The sequence below is a fragment of the Typopeltis vanoorti genome, chromosome 4 (assembly GCF_054136105.1).
Source record: "Typopeltis vanoorti isolate ZY-2024b chromosome 4, IOZ_Tvanoo_1.0, whole genome shotgun sequence".
NCBI classification, from domain to species: Eukaryota; Metazoa; Arthropoda; class Arachnida; order Uropygi; family Thelyphonidae; genus Typopeltis; species Typopeltis vanoorti.
Genome location: NC_143552.1, coordinates 59,236,032 through 59,252,385, shown reverse-complemented (window position 1 = coordinate 59,252,385; position 16,354 = coordinate 59,236,032). Strand labels below are relative to the sequence as shown.

Here is a 16,354-nt window from a genome sequence, read left to right as displayed (position 1 = left end):
GTAGGTCTCTATCATATCTCCCCTCTTCCTTCTCTCCACTAGACTCTGCAAATTACATCTTTTCAATCTTTCCTCATACTCGACATTCCAGAGGTCAGAAACTACCTTAGTCAGTCGCCTTTGGACCCTTTCCAACATCTCTTCATCCGTCTGAAAACCAGGTGACCAAATCTGGGCACAATAGTCCATGTGTGGCCTAATCAAAGCCTTATACAATGGAACAAGAATCTCCCTACTTCTACACGTCAGTGTCCTCCTCATCATTCCCAGAAGTCTTTGTGTTGTCTTCACAATTTTGGCGATGTGTCCCCTAAATTTTAGATCCTTATCCACTATCACTCCCAGATCTCTTATTTCCTCTACTTCCAACAATATATTCTCACCAAGCATAAATTTCTTTATGGCAACTACAGAAAACTTCCCATCATGAGTCTCTTGACTCCAGGAGGCTCTGTAAAAATAACATAACTACAATGGCCATGCACTAAAAACACTAACAAAAATGGTCTCTTCTCCTCATAGATTTGTTACATCAGACTTGTACTGTTCAGAAGAGGAAGAGAATAACTGTAAATCATTGTATCACTAGTTAAAAGACATGAAGAAAATTAAATATATAACATACCGTTTCAGATTCTCTGAACTGATTTCCTGACCTGCATAGATTTTCTGTACAAAGAAGATGTTCTGGTACTCTAATTTTATTTTTCTGGGCAATATTTGTGATTATGTTTTTTGCTTTGTCATGCTTTCCAGTTGAGATCAACCACCTTACAGATTCAGGTAAAAACCTTGCACAAAAGAAAAAAAAAAAAATGGAATGTAACAAACACAAATTAAAAACATCATAGTCATCGAAAATAATTCTGATACAGCCACAACAGAAACGAAGTTCTTTTGTTTTTTTCCATCATAGTTTCTTATGTACTGTCCATATTTTATTACGATAAAGATATTTTTCATCTGAAAACATATAGTAGCAAAATGATTGTTAATACCTAAATTAAACTGAACCGTGACAGAAGCACCATTTAACTAATAGCAATATCAATGTTAAGATGTAAACATGCCTCATTGTTAATTTGAGCTATGCATTATCTATGGGTCCTTTATGACAACAGATGATTTCATATAAGGCCTTGATTTTTATTACACTGTGTAGGATATCATGTTATAAATAACCTAAGATACTCAAAATGAGGTTAATAGACATTTACATAGCACTGACCAACTATGAAGCACACGACATCTCAACAGAATGTGCACTATCAGTTTAATAATGATTGTATCAACAATTTATGTATTAAAAATCAATCTGTAGTTTTTAAATTAAAAATATATTTTAATTCCTGTTGAAGTATACTATAGTGCATAATAAACTAGTAGTATAATAAAAACAATCTTTACTTCATAATTTTTATTGTGGTTATATCAGAATTACTGTCATGAATGAAATAAACTACAGAAGCTTGCTGTCAGTAACATTATAGTCATCACACAGGATCTTCTAACTAAGATTTCTTATTGTGTCTACACTTTAATTAATAGTACACATTTGATGTTGGGTTAATTACAGTCACTACTGTTTTTCACTCAAATTACTTAAAAAGCTCACACTATACACATTCTTTTTCTTGCTTGAAAAAACAATCCTTATATTTGTAGTTAAAAATAATAAATGTGTGTGTTGTAAGATTAAATCATATTATATTTTAAACCTGATTAAATCAGGTGTGTATATTGTAATGCTGAATCATATTTGGCAAATGAATCAAAGACATTTCAAGTATATAAACACAAAAATTTGTAAATGTCACTGTAATATAAGTACAGTTGACTCTCACTATAGAAAACTTCTAAGAACCAAAGAAAAATTTATTGCAGTGGATGGTTTGTTATAGCAATTTTTTTTTAACAAACCATCCACTGTAATAAATTTTTCTGTCTATAATATGGTGCCTAGGAGTTTTCTCTAGCGAGAGTCAACTGTACTTGCTGACTCTGTGAAATATACAGTAAAATTGCAGTGAAATTTACAAATTACAAATTTTCAGATTTTTTTATAGTGAGAGAGTTTGTTATGGCGATTGTCGAATGTTCTCTCCATATTTTTGTCCTCAGATTATTTAAATTGTTTACTTTCTATTTTAGAAAGTAAACTATTTTCTATTCAAGAAAGCACTGATGTGATTCTTTCTCATAAAAATTCTAATTTCAGTTAGCATTTCTATTCTATTAGCACTATATGTTGATAACAACTAAACATTCTTTGATACTCTTAAAAGTTGTGAAATATTCAAAGCTTCCAAATATTCTTAATAAATACATACAAGTATATGTGTATCTTCAAGTCAGAAAAACAGGAGTTAAATGAAAGTGTTGATGTTTCAAGTTGTGTTCTATTATCCATAATGATGAGCAAATATATCATAAAATATATTTGCTTATCATTATGCTCCTACTTACAGACCCTTCTAATGTCTTAATTATTTTATATTTATTGCTAAGCTTTAAAAATATTGGTCTCAGTTTCTTTTAAAGTTGGGATTTCACATTTTAAAACCATAATTTACATGGGTAAATTATGATTTCAGCATGAACTTGTTATATAATACATTAAAAATGGAATAAGTGTGATGAGGAAATGTGCTATTCTTACTGAAGTATACCCTAAATTAACACGTGTAAGATCCATTAATTCACTACCAGTCTGGTTGGCTGGATGGTTAGCATATCCATTCCAACCAGCAGCAGCAGGTTTGAATCCCATTATGGGTATGGATGTTTGTGATTGTCCTGAGGTAAGAGATGAATTTCATTACCCAGTGTGAAACTACTGCCATGATTATTGGAGTCTTGAAGTTCCATGTTTGGTCTCTGGAGCATGGTTTCCAGACTATAAAAAGTAATAAAACATATATAAAAATTAATGATAAAAAAAATCCTTAACCCATCCACAGTACTAATGTACTGTCAATTTACAATCTTTCTTGGGGCAGGAGTCACATAAAAAAAAAAAAAATCATAAATAGTGAGTTGCTATTATTAATGGTTGCATATTGTGTGATGGATTCTGAATGTGCCATGCTTTGCAAAGCTTTATATAATTATTGGAAATACAAAAATGTATTGAAACACAAAGTCTGAACCTAGATATCAATTAAAAAATTAATTTTGGAGAAATTACTGGAATTTATCTTAACCAGTAATAATTAAAAGAAAAAAATTTACAAAAATGATACTTTCTCACCTTTAAGACTTCCTTAAAAATAAAAAACATCTTTCCTTTCCACTTCCTATCAGTAATTTTCAGAAATTCAAATAGTTCATTTTTATGTTTTCCAAGTACTACACCTGGGATAGTGTGATTTGCCCATGTTTAAAAATGGCTTTCAGTAAATAAATTTCCCCTTGTTGAGTATGATGGAGAATACTACTTGTATTGGAAACTGTTGTCATTTTACAGTGAAAGAATTGATAGATGGGCTCACTCTGGTAACAATTAAAAAAAAAGAAAAGAAAAAATTTCCTTAATTCTGCAAATTAGTGAGAAGACATTTGAAACTAAATATCCTATAACTTTTGAATGAAATTTTTGGAATTTTTTAAAAAAGTTTATGTAAATTTATGAAACTTAATTTAGAGCAAAAACAAACAACAACTGAATTGATCTCTGGGAATTGAGTGACAAATTTTCAAAGCATGTATTAAATATATAGATACTCAACACAAATGCACTGACAAACTTTTTTATGTGATTGTCACTCACAAAAGGTGATTAACTTATAATACAGTAGCACTATAAGGGTAAAAACCAAGCTTTATTATTAATAAACCTCCAGGTAGTCAGGTACTCATTAAGGGAGACCACACATTCACACACCAGCTCTCATACCTTTTCTTGAATTCATTCACACTACTTGCCCTCACTACCTCAAAAGGTAAGCATTCTAATCATGCACAGAGAAAAATCTAGCTCTCATTCCCCCTCTTTCTTAACCTGTTTTTAAAATGAACTATTTGAATTTCTGAAAATTACCTTTAGAAAAATGAAATTATGAAAGGATGCAGAAAGGAATGTTGTTCAAGGAAGTCTTACAGATGAATAAGTATCAATATCATCTGTGAAGCAAACATTCACAATCTAAACCTGAACAAAAAAGATTGTGTAAAATTTTATCAATTTTGGGAAGTTATACTGACTAATGCTCAAAATTCATGTGTTCCTTAATGTGTAATTAATTTTTTGTTTATATTTAAATATTTATTAAGTCTAAATTATTTTATTGTAATTTATTTTAGATATCTATTAATGCAGATGGAGCTATTCTCCTGCAGCCAATAATGCACGTAATATCACTTTCAGTTGAAACTGTTGTTCTCTTTTTTGTGTTTTATGATATTGACAATGGCTGCTGTGAAACTTAACTGAAAATTTTGCATATAAAGATATTTAAATTAAACGTAAGTGATTCCGGTGATAATATTTTATGATGAATTCTTTCTTTACTGTATTCTTCCTCAACTCACAAAAACAAATCTTTGCCATCTGGCTCTATCTCTTACTATTTCTTTTATCTCTCTTTCTGAAGCTCAATAATTATGACTGGCCTTTCTTTCAAAGACTGTATCTAAGTTATTTTTGATCTTCCTCTTGATCGTTTTTCTCCAGTCATTCTTTTCAAGGCTATGTTTGTCATCTCTAATAGGACATTCTCTGGAGGTGTCCAAATTATCTTAATTGTTGTTTAAGAATTAAGAATTTCAGAACAAATCATAGAGAACATTCCAGAGTCCTGATATATCATCGTTAATGCCCTACTTTGCATCCTCTCCACTGTATCTGTATTACTTCGAAAACCAGCAACAGCTGTGTGCAGTTGTTCAGGTGCAGTCATATCAGAATCTTATATGATGACACTTGAACTTTGACTTCTGTCAAAACTCCAAGATCAAATGTGATATGTATTGTAACACATTTACTAAAATCGAACTGGTATTCATTTTAACTTGCTCACAATTCCAACCTATTCAAATCATTCTCCAAATGCTGCATATCAATTCACAACCCTAATTACCCAGCTTATCTTTGTGTGATCAGCAAGTAGCTGTATATCTCTAATCAAGTCCCTTCCAATGTCATTAATGTTAAGTTTCATTAACAGTAGGTAAAAAACTGATCCCCAAGATCCACCATTAGTCACCTTATTAATGTGTAAATAAGTGGTATATGGAAGGGTGAGTCTGCAATTCTTGCAGACTCACCCTTCCATACACCATTTTTTTTTATACCCACCAATCATTTCTCTATTCAGATGAAGTACTTATAATCTAATACTACATCTTTCAACTTATGCAACAGCATTCCGTGAAGTATCTTATTAAAAGCCTTAGGAGTTTACTAATATCAAGATGTATCCATTCCTCTTGTCTAACTCAACCATAACATCATTATAAAATGTGAGGAAGTTAATAAGCATGACCTTTGTTTAGAAAACCTATGCTGGTCATTACAAAGTATAGATTCTGTGTCAGTCCATTTCTGTATGCAAGTTCTCGCCACTCTTAGAGCTACTGATATGCCAACAGTTAAATACACCAGTCTTTGCAGCACCTTTATGTAATGGAATTATCATACATTCTTTTCCACATCTACAGTATCTACCCTGTGCTGAGACTCAAGTTTTACAGCCATTTAAGAGCACATCCAATTCTTATGATGGTCAATGCCATAGGATAGGTTGGTTGAACAATGCCTTGAACTAGGCACCATTTCCTTAGTGGTGCCATTTGGAGTTATAGAGCAATTTTTTTAATATTTTTATTAAATGCCAATAATACAAATAGGAGGTACCAGTTCTGATTTTATTACTACAGGAGACCCACACTAACTATTCAATCAATACCTATGTACTTCTCCAACTCACTCTTGACTGACAGAACACTCATGACAGACTTTGGCATCTTATTCCACTCATTCACCACTCTCCAAACAAAAAAACTAGTTTTAATACCCTTGCTAACCACACCAATCCTCAATATCCAGGGATGACCTGGGATTCTTTTCCTCTCTGTTTACTGAAAAATTTCTGCTGCATCACTTCTATAAAATCTTTTATTTAGTAACATATTTTTATATGTCCCGTCTTTGTGTCTGTCAACCAATTTCTGCAGTACACAATCCTTGTTTATTCTTGTAGAGAGAGCATTCCACATACCAGCCATCTTCTGGATCCCCTTCACCACTTCCCCACCTGCAAAAGACCTAGGTGACCAGTAATCCATGAACAGCAATTGAATTGTGGTTGAATTAAAACCTTGTAAAGAGTAATAATAACTTCCTTACCTCAGGTTCTTAGTATGTTCTTCCATAACTAAGTAATCCTGTGAGCTACCTAGGTTACTTTTGTAATAGCTTCTGAACCTTAACTCCCTGTCCACAATCAACTCCAAATTTCTGGCATCATCCATTTCTTACATTCTGGTTTCGTCAATGTAATAACATTTTTCAGTATTTTCATCTTTTGACCACACTGTGTCTTTTTAAATCATTGTGCATAATCCCTACTGTCTTGATTATATTCTACCCAATTTTACATAATCAGCGAACAACTGAATATTTCTCTTCAGATCATTTCCGCTGCCATTAATTTACAAATTAGGCAGCAGCATTCCATATGAAAATATCTGTAGCACACTGCTATTATCTTTAGATTCCATTTACTGCCCAGCTCCTCTTATCTATAATCACTAACCTCATATTCATTTCTATTATTATTGGTCCAAATTGTATAAAGAATTCCCTATAATATCCTGTCAAATGCCTTTATAAAGTGTAGCAGTATCATAATTTTGCTATTTCTTTTATTCATATCAACTGTCATTTTATTATAACAGATGGACCTCTTCACCAAGCTATGCCCTCTCCCCATAATAAAGTATTGTATTCCCATATACCATTTCTGAATTCTACCTATGGCCAACTTCTCTAATACCTTATCACCCTCCTGAGATACTCATCAGTCATTAATTTGCTACCGCTTTCTTATAGCTTCTTTTAGCAACAGGACTACAAGGGAGCAGAAGGACTGCTTTTCTTCTGCTTCCTTAAATATTATTAGAACTGTGACTTAAATTAAACTGTCTGACTGCAAGCTTTGCCAGTCACTTGCACATTCTCATAATGTATTGGCCAATTTCCCATCTAATCCCACAGTCATGTTTGCATTAAGATTTTGCAACATCCTAAGTACCACCAATTCTTCTACCACTGTATTATCTCTGCCTAGATGTGCCCTTACTATTAGCATTCATTATAGTTAGTCATTCTTTATTTCTGTATTATCTCTGCCTAGATGTGCTCTTACTATTAGCATTTATTATAGTTAGTCATTCTTTATTTACTTGCCATATGGCAAGTAAAAGAAAGTCTCAGAATTTGTGATTTCCTTTAGACTTGGCCAATTTCCTGTCATAATCTGATTCTGCCGTCTTTGTCATGCTGGGTCATTCTTCTTGTCTATAATTTTTACTACTTGTGAGTGTGCTGATCACCTTTCTCCTCATATGCCCTTTGCAAAATGTGTATTACTGTCAATTTTGTCTTTGCCATCTGGTTGGAATTTCAGTTACCTTCTGCTGAAGATGATTTAGTAATTATATCAGAATTTCAGTAGTAAATAACATCATTAATTTATTCCAATTCCATTCTTCTTTCTTAAATACCACAAATCTTGAAATTAATAAGAGCAAGCATATATAGGCTGATCAAAATTAAAGGTTTAAGGCCTTGTGGAGTGCATCCAGTGATCCAAATGCTGCGGAACTTTGCAGGAATACATTGTACGGAAGCGATATCTGAGGGTGAAAAAAGTAGTTCCAACATTCACACCAGGGGTGCTATATGGTGTACCAAATGTAGATGTAATTTTTCTGTGTGTGTGTGTGAGAAGAAAAGTGGCACAAGCAATAAATAACACATTTTTATTCACTTCTGTTATGCATTCATGAGCTGTACCATTCAGTGTGCTGCCCTTCCTGGTATGCCACGAACTGCATCCTTTGTACATTGTGTTCAATGGCAGAACACAGCTGGTCAGGACTGATGTTGCACACATGCTGCATAAGCTGTCTTTCAGCACTGGCAGATTATCAGGATAATCCCAATAAACCCTGTCTTTGAGAACTCCCCAAAGCCTGAAGAATGGGGGGGGGGGGGTCAGATCAGATGAATGAGCCGGAAATGCATGGCTGATTACTCTGGCTTCTGCGAGATGTTCTTGAACAACCTCCTGTACGGATCGACTAATGTGTGGAGGGGCCTCGAATCCTGCATGAAAATGACCGAATCCATGCATGGGTACTGCTGTAGCTGTGACACAACAAAACTGTTTATCATATTGCGATTCCTCTTAGCAATAACTAAGTAGGTCACAGGACTCAGCTGGTGAATGTCCTTAAAGAAGAATGGTCCAATGATAAACGAAAATGTATACCCACAGTAACTTTAGGCAAATGTAAAGGTATTTGTTGGACTGCATGAGGGTTTTGTGTATCCCATACCTCGCACCTATGGGTATTCATAGCTCCATTCAGGTGAAAGCGAGCCTCATCTCCCCACAGAATAATCCACTGCCACACTCTGTTCAACTCCACTCGAGCATGGAATGTTAAAGCAAATGCCAGTCGCTTTCAAAGTCCTGTAGGCACAACTCCTGTGTCAGGGTTAGTTTGAATCAGGAGAAATGCAAATCTTCTGTAGAATTTTTTCACAGTTGTGTAAGGCACATCCATGTATCTTGTACAGTATGTGCACTTCAGGATTCAGTGCTGTTATTCAAGGTCTGCTACACAATGGCAGTAGCAACTTCATTTGCTTGTTGTGCACTGCTTGTTATGTGACCTTGCCCAGGTCTAACTTCTAGCGAGGCTGTTTCTTGAAAACAACTCATTCATTGCAGAGCACACATGGAGATAGTGAACCTCACTGACATTTGTTCAGGCAATGTAATTCACGGGGGTGCAGTAACAGCATTGCAATTGTTTAGGTAATACAGCTTTTACCAGCAAAGCACATTGGGACAAGGTTAGTGCCATCATTGTAGATGGTATTAACAACCAGAATGAAGGGAAAAATCCCGTATCCATCTTTTTAAACCCTCCTACCACTTACAGAATTGCATGATATGCAGACTCCATGCATTTGTTTACAATGCCTCCTAGTGGTGAATTTTGGAACCCTCCTTCAAGATATCAGTTCCGCATTGCACACAATGCATTCCTGTAAAGTTTTGAAACATTTGCATCACTGAATGGCACTCCACAAGGCCTTAATCAGGGATACTTTAATTTTGATTATCCTGTATATCTATCTCTGATTTTTTTTTAAAATTAAGCTTTGTCACCTAAATAAAAAAAAAGAAAATTATTAAATAATTTTATGTTATTTTCATACATATGTGTTATTTTAAGCTTTAGTCTAGAACAGCCTATATATTACTATTATTACTACGTGAAACCTCCACGGAGTCCAAGGACTCATCATGGGAGGGCACACTACTCTACTTCGATAAATACATCTCATCCTCTCCACTACTACTTAATTCTCCGACTACGACACTACTACCATCAATGCCATCTATCGCCCATCATCACCACCAACAATAGTATTTTTTGTCTGTAAATTGTGTGTGTGTTCTGAAGGCTGATTTGTCTGTACACGAGACTAATTTATAAAGTATTAGTTTTTTTTTTTTTTTTATTGTTGGTCTGTTTAATATGTCATCCATTGTTATTGTGTACACTTAGACATTTGGTATAAGTTGTCACCTAAGTTGTGTTCTACACCCTCTGTCCAAAAAGAAACCGAACTTTTCAAAAATAGAAGAAACTAGTGGTGCCACCTGTTGTATCTTTTTGTTGTCGAGAGCGGCAACCTTCATTAGTTTAGTGTCAACTGTTTATGACATATGTTTCATTAGAAGCTGAGTTATAGTGCCTAGAGTGGCATTATGTTTTGACGAGCAGTCGGAAAATGAGTTTCAAACAGAGAGCTGTGATTGACTTTTGTGTTAAACTTGGTAAAGTTTTACCAAAACGCATCAAATGTTTCAAAAAAAGCATACAGTGATGAATTCTTATCCTGTACTCAAGTTTACGAGTGATTTAAGAAATTTCAAAGTAGTCATGAGACGCTTGTGGATGACAAAAAAGCCGAGCTGTCCAAAAACTGGACTGAGCAAAGTTAAAACCAAAAAAGTGCGTGATTTCATCCAAGAAAACCCGAAATCGCCATGAGATTGATTGAAGATGAACTGGGGATTCAAAAATCAATGCACAACATTTTGACTGAGAGTTTGGGCCTTCATAAATTGAATTTGCGACTTGTTCCCCACAAGTTGACCGACAACCAAAAAATGTATCGAATTGAATGCTGCAAGGACTTCATTAAAACTGCTCGTAAGGACTCAAACTTCCTTGAAACGATAGTTACTGGTGACGTAACATGATGTTTTGAGTATGAGCCCAAAACAAAGTGCCAGAGTGCTAAGTGGTGACCACCAGATGAGGGGCATCTGAAAAAAAGTCACTTGCAGAAGTCAAAAGTAAAGACAATGCTGATTTGTTTCTATGATTCCAAGGACATTATCCACAAAGAGTTCATTCTGCCTGGCCAAACGGTCAATGGTGATTTTATCTTGAAGTTTTGAAGTGATTGATAGCGAGAATTTGTCGCGTACGGCATGAATATCGTGATGACCGACTGTTTGTCAAAACACACTGTCACTCTTGGCACTATAACTCGGCATCTAATGAAACAAATGTCATAAACAGTTGGCACAACACTAATGAAGGTTGCTGCTTTCGACAACAAACAGTTCATATTCATATAATAATCAATAAAACAATTCATATAATATATGAATATTAACAACATTATATATTATACATTCAAAGAAAAAACTTCACAAGTTACTATCACTTCTGAGCCTAATAATATATAATATTATATTTTCTAATCTTTGCTTATGAAGACTTATAAAGTCTTCATAAGCAAAGATTAGAAAAATTTCAGAAAATTTTATGTGAATGACTTTTATTAAAATTATCATAAGGGGTTGCTATTTCAGGACTAATGATTGCTGCCAAAGCATACAATTTTATTATTATTCAAGATATATAACACTCATCATGAGAGACCCAACTTAGACATCACGAAGTCCTTAAACCAATCCTTAAATGCATTTACTGTCTGTACTCTTACCACTTGCTCAGGAAATGCATTCCATGCACCCATCACTGTCCACCAACTTACCTCTTCCTCTTGCAACATCTAGGGATGCCCCCCCCACCCCCGTTCTTCTGCTCATTCTACCATATGAAAAATATTTCCAGTATACATCTAGTAAATACCACTGAACAGATTAAATGTCTCAATTATATTACTCCTTCATCTTCTATCCATCAAGTACTAGAAATTACATGACCTCAGTCTATTCTCATAAATAACATTCTTCATTGCAAATATCATTTTGTTATCCATCTCTCTAGTCTCTTACAAATTACTTAATCCACTTCAAATCTCTTCAAACCAATTCAAAAATCCTTACCCTACCCATAGTATGATTGTAGAATAATACATGTTGCAAAGTCTCAAAAAATATGTTCCTGAACTTCAGATTTCCATATAGTATCAGCCAAAGATCTTGTATTTTTTTCAGTACAGTTTACACCAAGAAAATATGCAGCCTCCCATTTGTGGCTTCCAAATTTCAAAACCATACATTTAGATGCATTAATCCAACATCTCAATTCATTAGTCCACATTTCCACAACATCAGCAAAATAACTACTAACACTACAAGTTTCACATCATTCACAAACAACTGAATATCTCCCTGCAATGAAGTAGCAATATCACTGACATTAAGGATGAAAAGTAATAGTCCAATAATGCTCACCCACTCTGGTATCTATCAGAAAGCTGATTTCCAATTTAGATATATATACCCATATGCTACATATCAACTTTTCATGTGGCATCCTATCAAAATGCCCTTGCAAAAATTAAGAAAAATGACACCCATCTGCCCAGTTCTGTATACAAGCTCTTATTCATGTTTTGAAAATCTTAACAACAGAAGAAATACAAGCCTATCTATTTGATAGCTCCATTCTACCACCACTGTTATGCAAAAACCACTACAGGCACACCACTGATTTTCTGGCACCCTTGGTCCTAGAGCCTTGCTGGATTAGCCATTTGAACAAATCCAATTGAGATCATGTCATATTAATTGATGAGTGCAACTCCAACCCATTAATTATAACTCTCTCATATTTCAAAATCATCATTGACTGCTAGAAGCTTAAATATTCAATGCAAATTAAATCATTAAATGATATGTATTAGTATACAGTGCAAGTGGATATGAACTCGTGCTTCAGCTTGACAGCATCAATGTGAACTGGCCTATGCATAAAAACCACATCTAGAGTAAAATGTATGCAAAAAAAAAAAAAAAAAACCTAAGAATCATTAAAATTCAAGAGATCACCATCCAGTGAAGACATAATTCCCAGGGAATTAGTTGGGTGGTCTAGGGAATTTCAAGTGTGATCTAGTAATTTTGTCCAGACTAAAGGAGATGCTGGACCATCCAGCAAGATCATTCATCCATAATAATTTCTCATCCTACTGACAAGAGTAATGAAAGATCTCCTTAGGATTTTTTCCTGGATCACAATGCATGTGTACTCTCGTATTTCAATTTTGACTTCTTTATTACACAAGTCACATTTCTAGCATGACTCATATTCCTGATATAACTGTTTGCCACATCTTTTTTCTGTATACTTTCCCATAACTTGTTTTTCATCTGCAATTCCTGTTTTATTTCCCAAGTCATACCTTCTAATCCAAATCATCAATTTGTCACTTCTGCTAACAAATATTTTTTTTTACTACTGATCATTTCTCTCTTTTCCTTCAAATTCTTCCATGCATTATACTGCTCCAAACTGATTTCAAAGTATATTATAATCAACTGCCAATTCATCATTCAAGTCATCACTACATGGTCACTCTCACTAACATGGGACAAGCAAGACATCTCTGTCAAAATCAAATCCTCTGATGCTATGCCCAAATCCAAACTCTTGATTCTCCACCACATACTACCTAAGATATTTTTTCCTCAGTAATTCCAGATATTCATTTCCTTCAGTGTATTATGCTATTGTCTTCTCTGCTATTCTGCTATAGAAAATCCTTCATAATGATTACTCATTTTGCAGTTGCCAACATAATTTGCCTAAACATTTCCTACTTATTATTCTCTATCACACATCACAGACTCTCAATATAATTCCTCTCCTAATTCTCTACTCTAAGAAGACACAATTCATATCATTGTTCTGCCACCATACCTTCAACTTTATCTCTGTTAGGACATCATCCTTGGTCAACTACATTTCACTTGATAGCAACAATCTTTGGACAAACCAAATCTGTCCATGCTACAAACTCATTCTCTCTCTCTCTCTCTCTCTCTCTCTCTCTCTATTCTTGAAGTGCTTGGCATTTGAATACAGAAAAATCAGCACAATATCATTGTTCCCATGACCATTATTACTCTCTCTCCAAACTACTTGAATTTGCAATATACCATACATCTTCTCATCTCACAAGCCTCTATCTCTATAAGAAGCCATCCCTGCCACCTTCAAACCCTGGCAGCTCTAGTTTTCTTGCCCTATATCCTCACTTGCACAGAGAAAAAACAACTCCAAATACCTGCATCTTTCCATGTTCCAACATTCTGTATGATTCCTTTCCTTTTGGAGTGAAGAGGATACTGAAATATCTCCTCCAGAACGGTTAGGATACAGTGGCCTAACGTGCAGGAAACTCAAAGTTCTCGACCTTTAGCTTGTCATGACCAGATGGGACAAGGACTACTGAGCAGAACTTCTCTGCATTAAGAGTAAAGCCTTTAACATGGAAGAAGTCAACTTTCCAGTCAAGGAGTTCCTGCAGGCTTACCTTGGTGGAGGCCACGAGGATGTCAGCAAAGGCCATAGCATTGAAAGAGAATGCATCAAGTGAGTAACCAATATGATTAGGAAGGAAGCAAAGAAACTCAATGATGCAGTTGAAGATAAGACATAGAGGATAACCCTGGCATACATCCCACACCTTGGAAATGGAGGTTGCATGGGCACTTGTAGTGAATTATACAGTTAGATGCTGCTATAGATCAGGGGATGGAAAAGATGATGGAGACAGTATACATCAGCAAATAGATTCCATGTATACATTAGCAAATATTGAAAGGAAGCTGGCAATGTAGGCTAAAGAGAATCCCAAACAGTTCTTTCAATATGCTGCAAATAAGAGAAACAATGTATATGGCAGAATGATTTTATGGAATGCCGATTGTAGGGAGGTAACTGAATCATTTGAAATAGTAGAATTAGTAAGTGAACACTTTGCAAGAGAATATCATCTAGCTGGTGATATTGCATGAACGAGAGAGCCAAAGGCTTATATTATTATTATTTCGGGTGACACCAGGAGTCCTTAGACTCATCGAGGGAGACCCTAAACATCGTGTCCACACAACTATGCGATTACATTCTCACAGTATCTATCATACCTTGCCTTGAACTCGTTCACCGTCATAGCACCCACAACAGACTCTGGCAGCTTATTCCACTAATTTACCACTCTAAAAGTAAAGAACCCAGCTCTAACACCCCTGCTAACCACACTCTTGCCCAGCTTCCATAGGTGTCCCATAGTTCTCCCACCACCAGTCCTGATCTCAAAAATATCCTCTGAATTAATCCTATAGAATCCCTTTAGCAATTTGAATGTCTCAATCATATCTCCCCTCCTCTGCCTATCAACTAGTTTCTGCAACCCACAAATCTTCAACCTGTTCTCATATGGTTCATTCCATAGACCTGTTATCATCTTAGTCACTCGCCTCTGGATCCTCTCCACCTCCTCCCCATCAAGAAGGAACCAAGGTGACCAAATCTGGGCACAGTAGTCGAGATGAGGTCTTATCAAGGCTCGGTACAGCGGTACAATAACTTGCTTGTCTCTGCTCATCAAGGTATATTTCAACAACCAAGTGAGTTGATGAGCTGATTTAGCTACTTTTGCAGTGTGCCCCCTAAACTTCATCTCCCTATCCACCAACACTCCCAAGTCCCTGGCCTCAATCTCTTGGAGTACAGTTCCACCAATGTGGTATACTGCTGCTAATCTTTTCACCCCAAAATGCATAACCTTACATTTTGTCACATTAAATTGACATCCATTCTCTTTAGCCCCCAGAACTCCAATCTATCTAAGTCATCCTGCAAGACTTTGACATCTTCTGCATTCACTATTGCCCTACCCAACTTTGCATCATTAGCGAACAAATGAAATGTTCCACTTAGATCCTTCCCTATATCGTTAATGAACAGATTAAACAACAGTGGTCCAAGAACAGAACCCTGCGGCACACCACTAGTCACAGGCCGTCTTCTGCACTCTACTCCTGAATAAACTACTCTTTGATATCTCTCCATCAATCAACCACCTATCCATCTCACCAACCCTATATCCATTCCCATATGTTGTAGTTTACGGATTAGTATTCCATGTGGTATCCTGTCAAACGCCTTTGCCAGGTGCAGCAGTATCACTGTAAACTCATTTCGATTATCCAGTTCGGCCGTCACCTTGTTATAAAACTTGAGCAAGTTACTGAAGCATGATCTACCCTTCACAAAGCCATGCTGTTCCCTGTACAGTATCTCATTTTCATCAATCCATTCCTGTATGTTTCCCTTGACTATTTTCTCCAAGACCTTGACAACGACTCCTGATATGCTGATTGGTCGGTAATTTACAACCGTAGTCTTGGATCCTCCTTTACGCAGTGAAACTATTTTCCCCTCTTTCCACACCTTCGGGACTAAACCAGACCTGAGGCTCAGATTAAACAACATGGTCAAGGGCACTGATAATTCCTTAGCCGCTTCACACAAGACCCGTGCCGGTATACCATCCAATCCCACAGATGTGTTCACATTAAGGTTTGTAATAGACTAGTCACCTCCACTTCATTCATCACTATTCCCGTATAAACTAATGGTTCCTTCATTTTTTTCAATGTCACCAACTGGATAATATGCTTTTGCAAAGTGCGCGCTCAGTAACTCCACTATATCGACTGATTCAGTGACCTCCTTACCATCGTCATTCCTTAAAATCATTTTGCCGTGTACAGTTTTTTTCTTACTTGCAGCATATTGAAAGAACTGTTTGGGATTCTCTTTTGCTTGCATAGCTAGT

General features: G+C 35.6%; 1 protein-coding gene across 2 annotated transcripts in view; it reads right to left on the bottom strand.

Moving 5' to 3' along the window:
• LOC150107347 (organic cation transporter protein-like) overlaps positions 1–16,354 on the bottom strand; it is a 287,152-nt gene that overhangs the window by 151,200 nt on the left and 119,598 nt on the right. For both annotated transcript variants that reach the window (XM_090391214.1, XM_090391215.1), the window contains exon 6: positions 626–791. In XM_090391214.1, the coding sequence (XP_090247340.1) occupies positions 626–791 (166 nt within the window). The remainder of the gene's footprint in view (positions 1–625; positions 792–16,354) is intronic.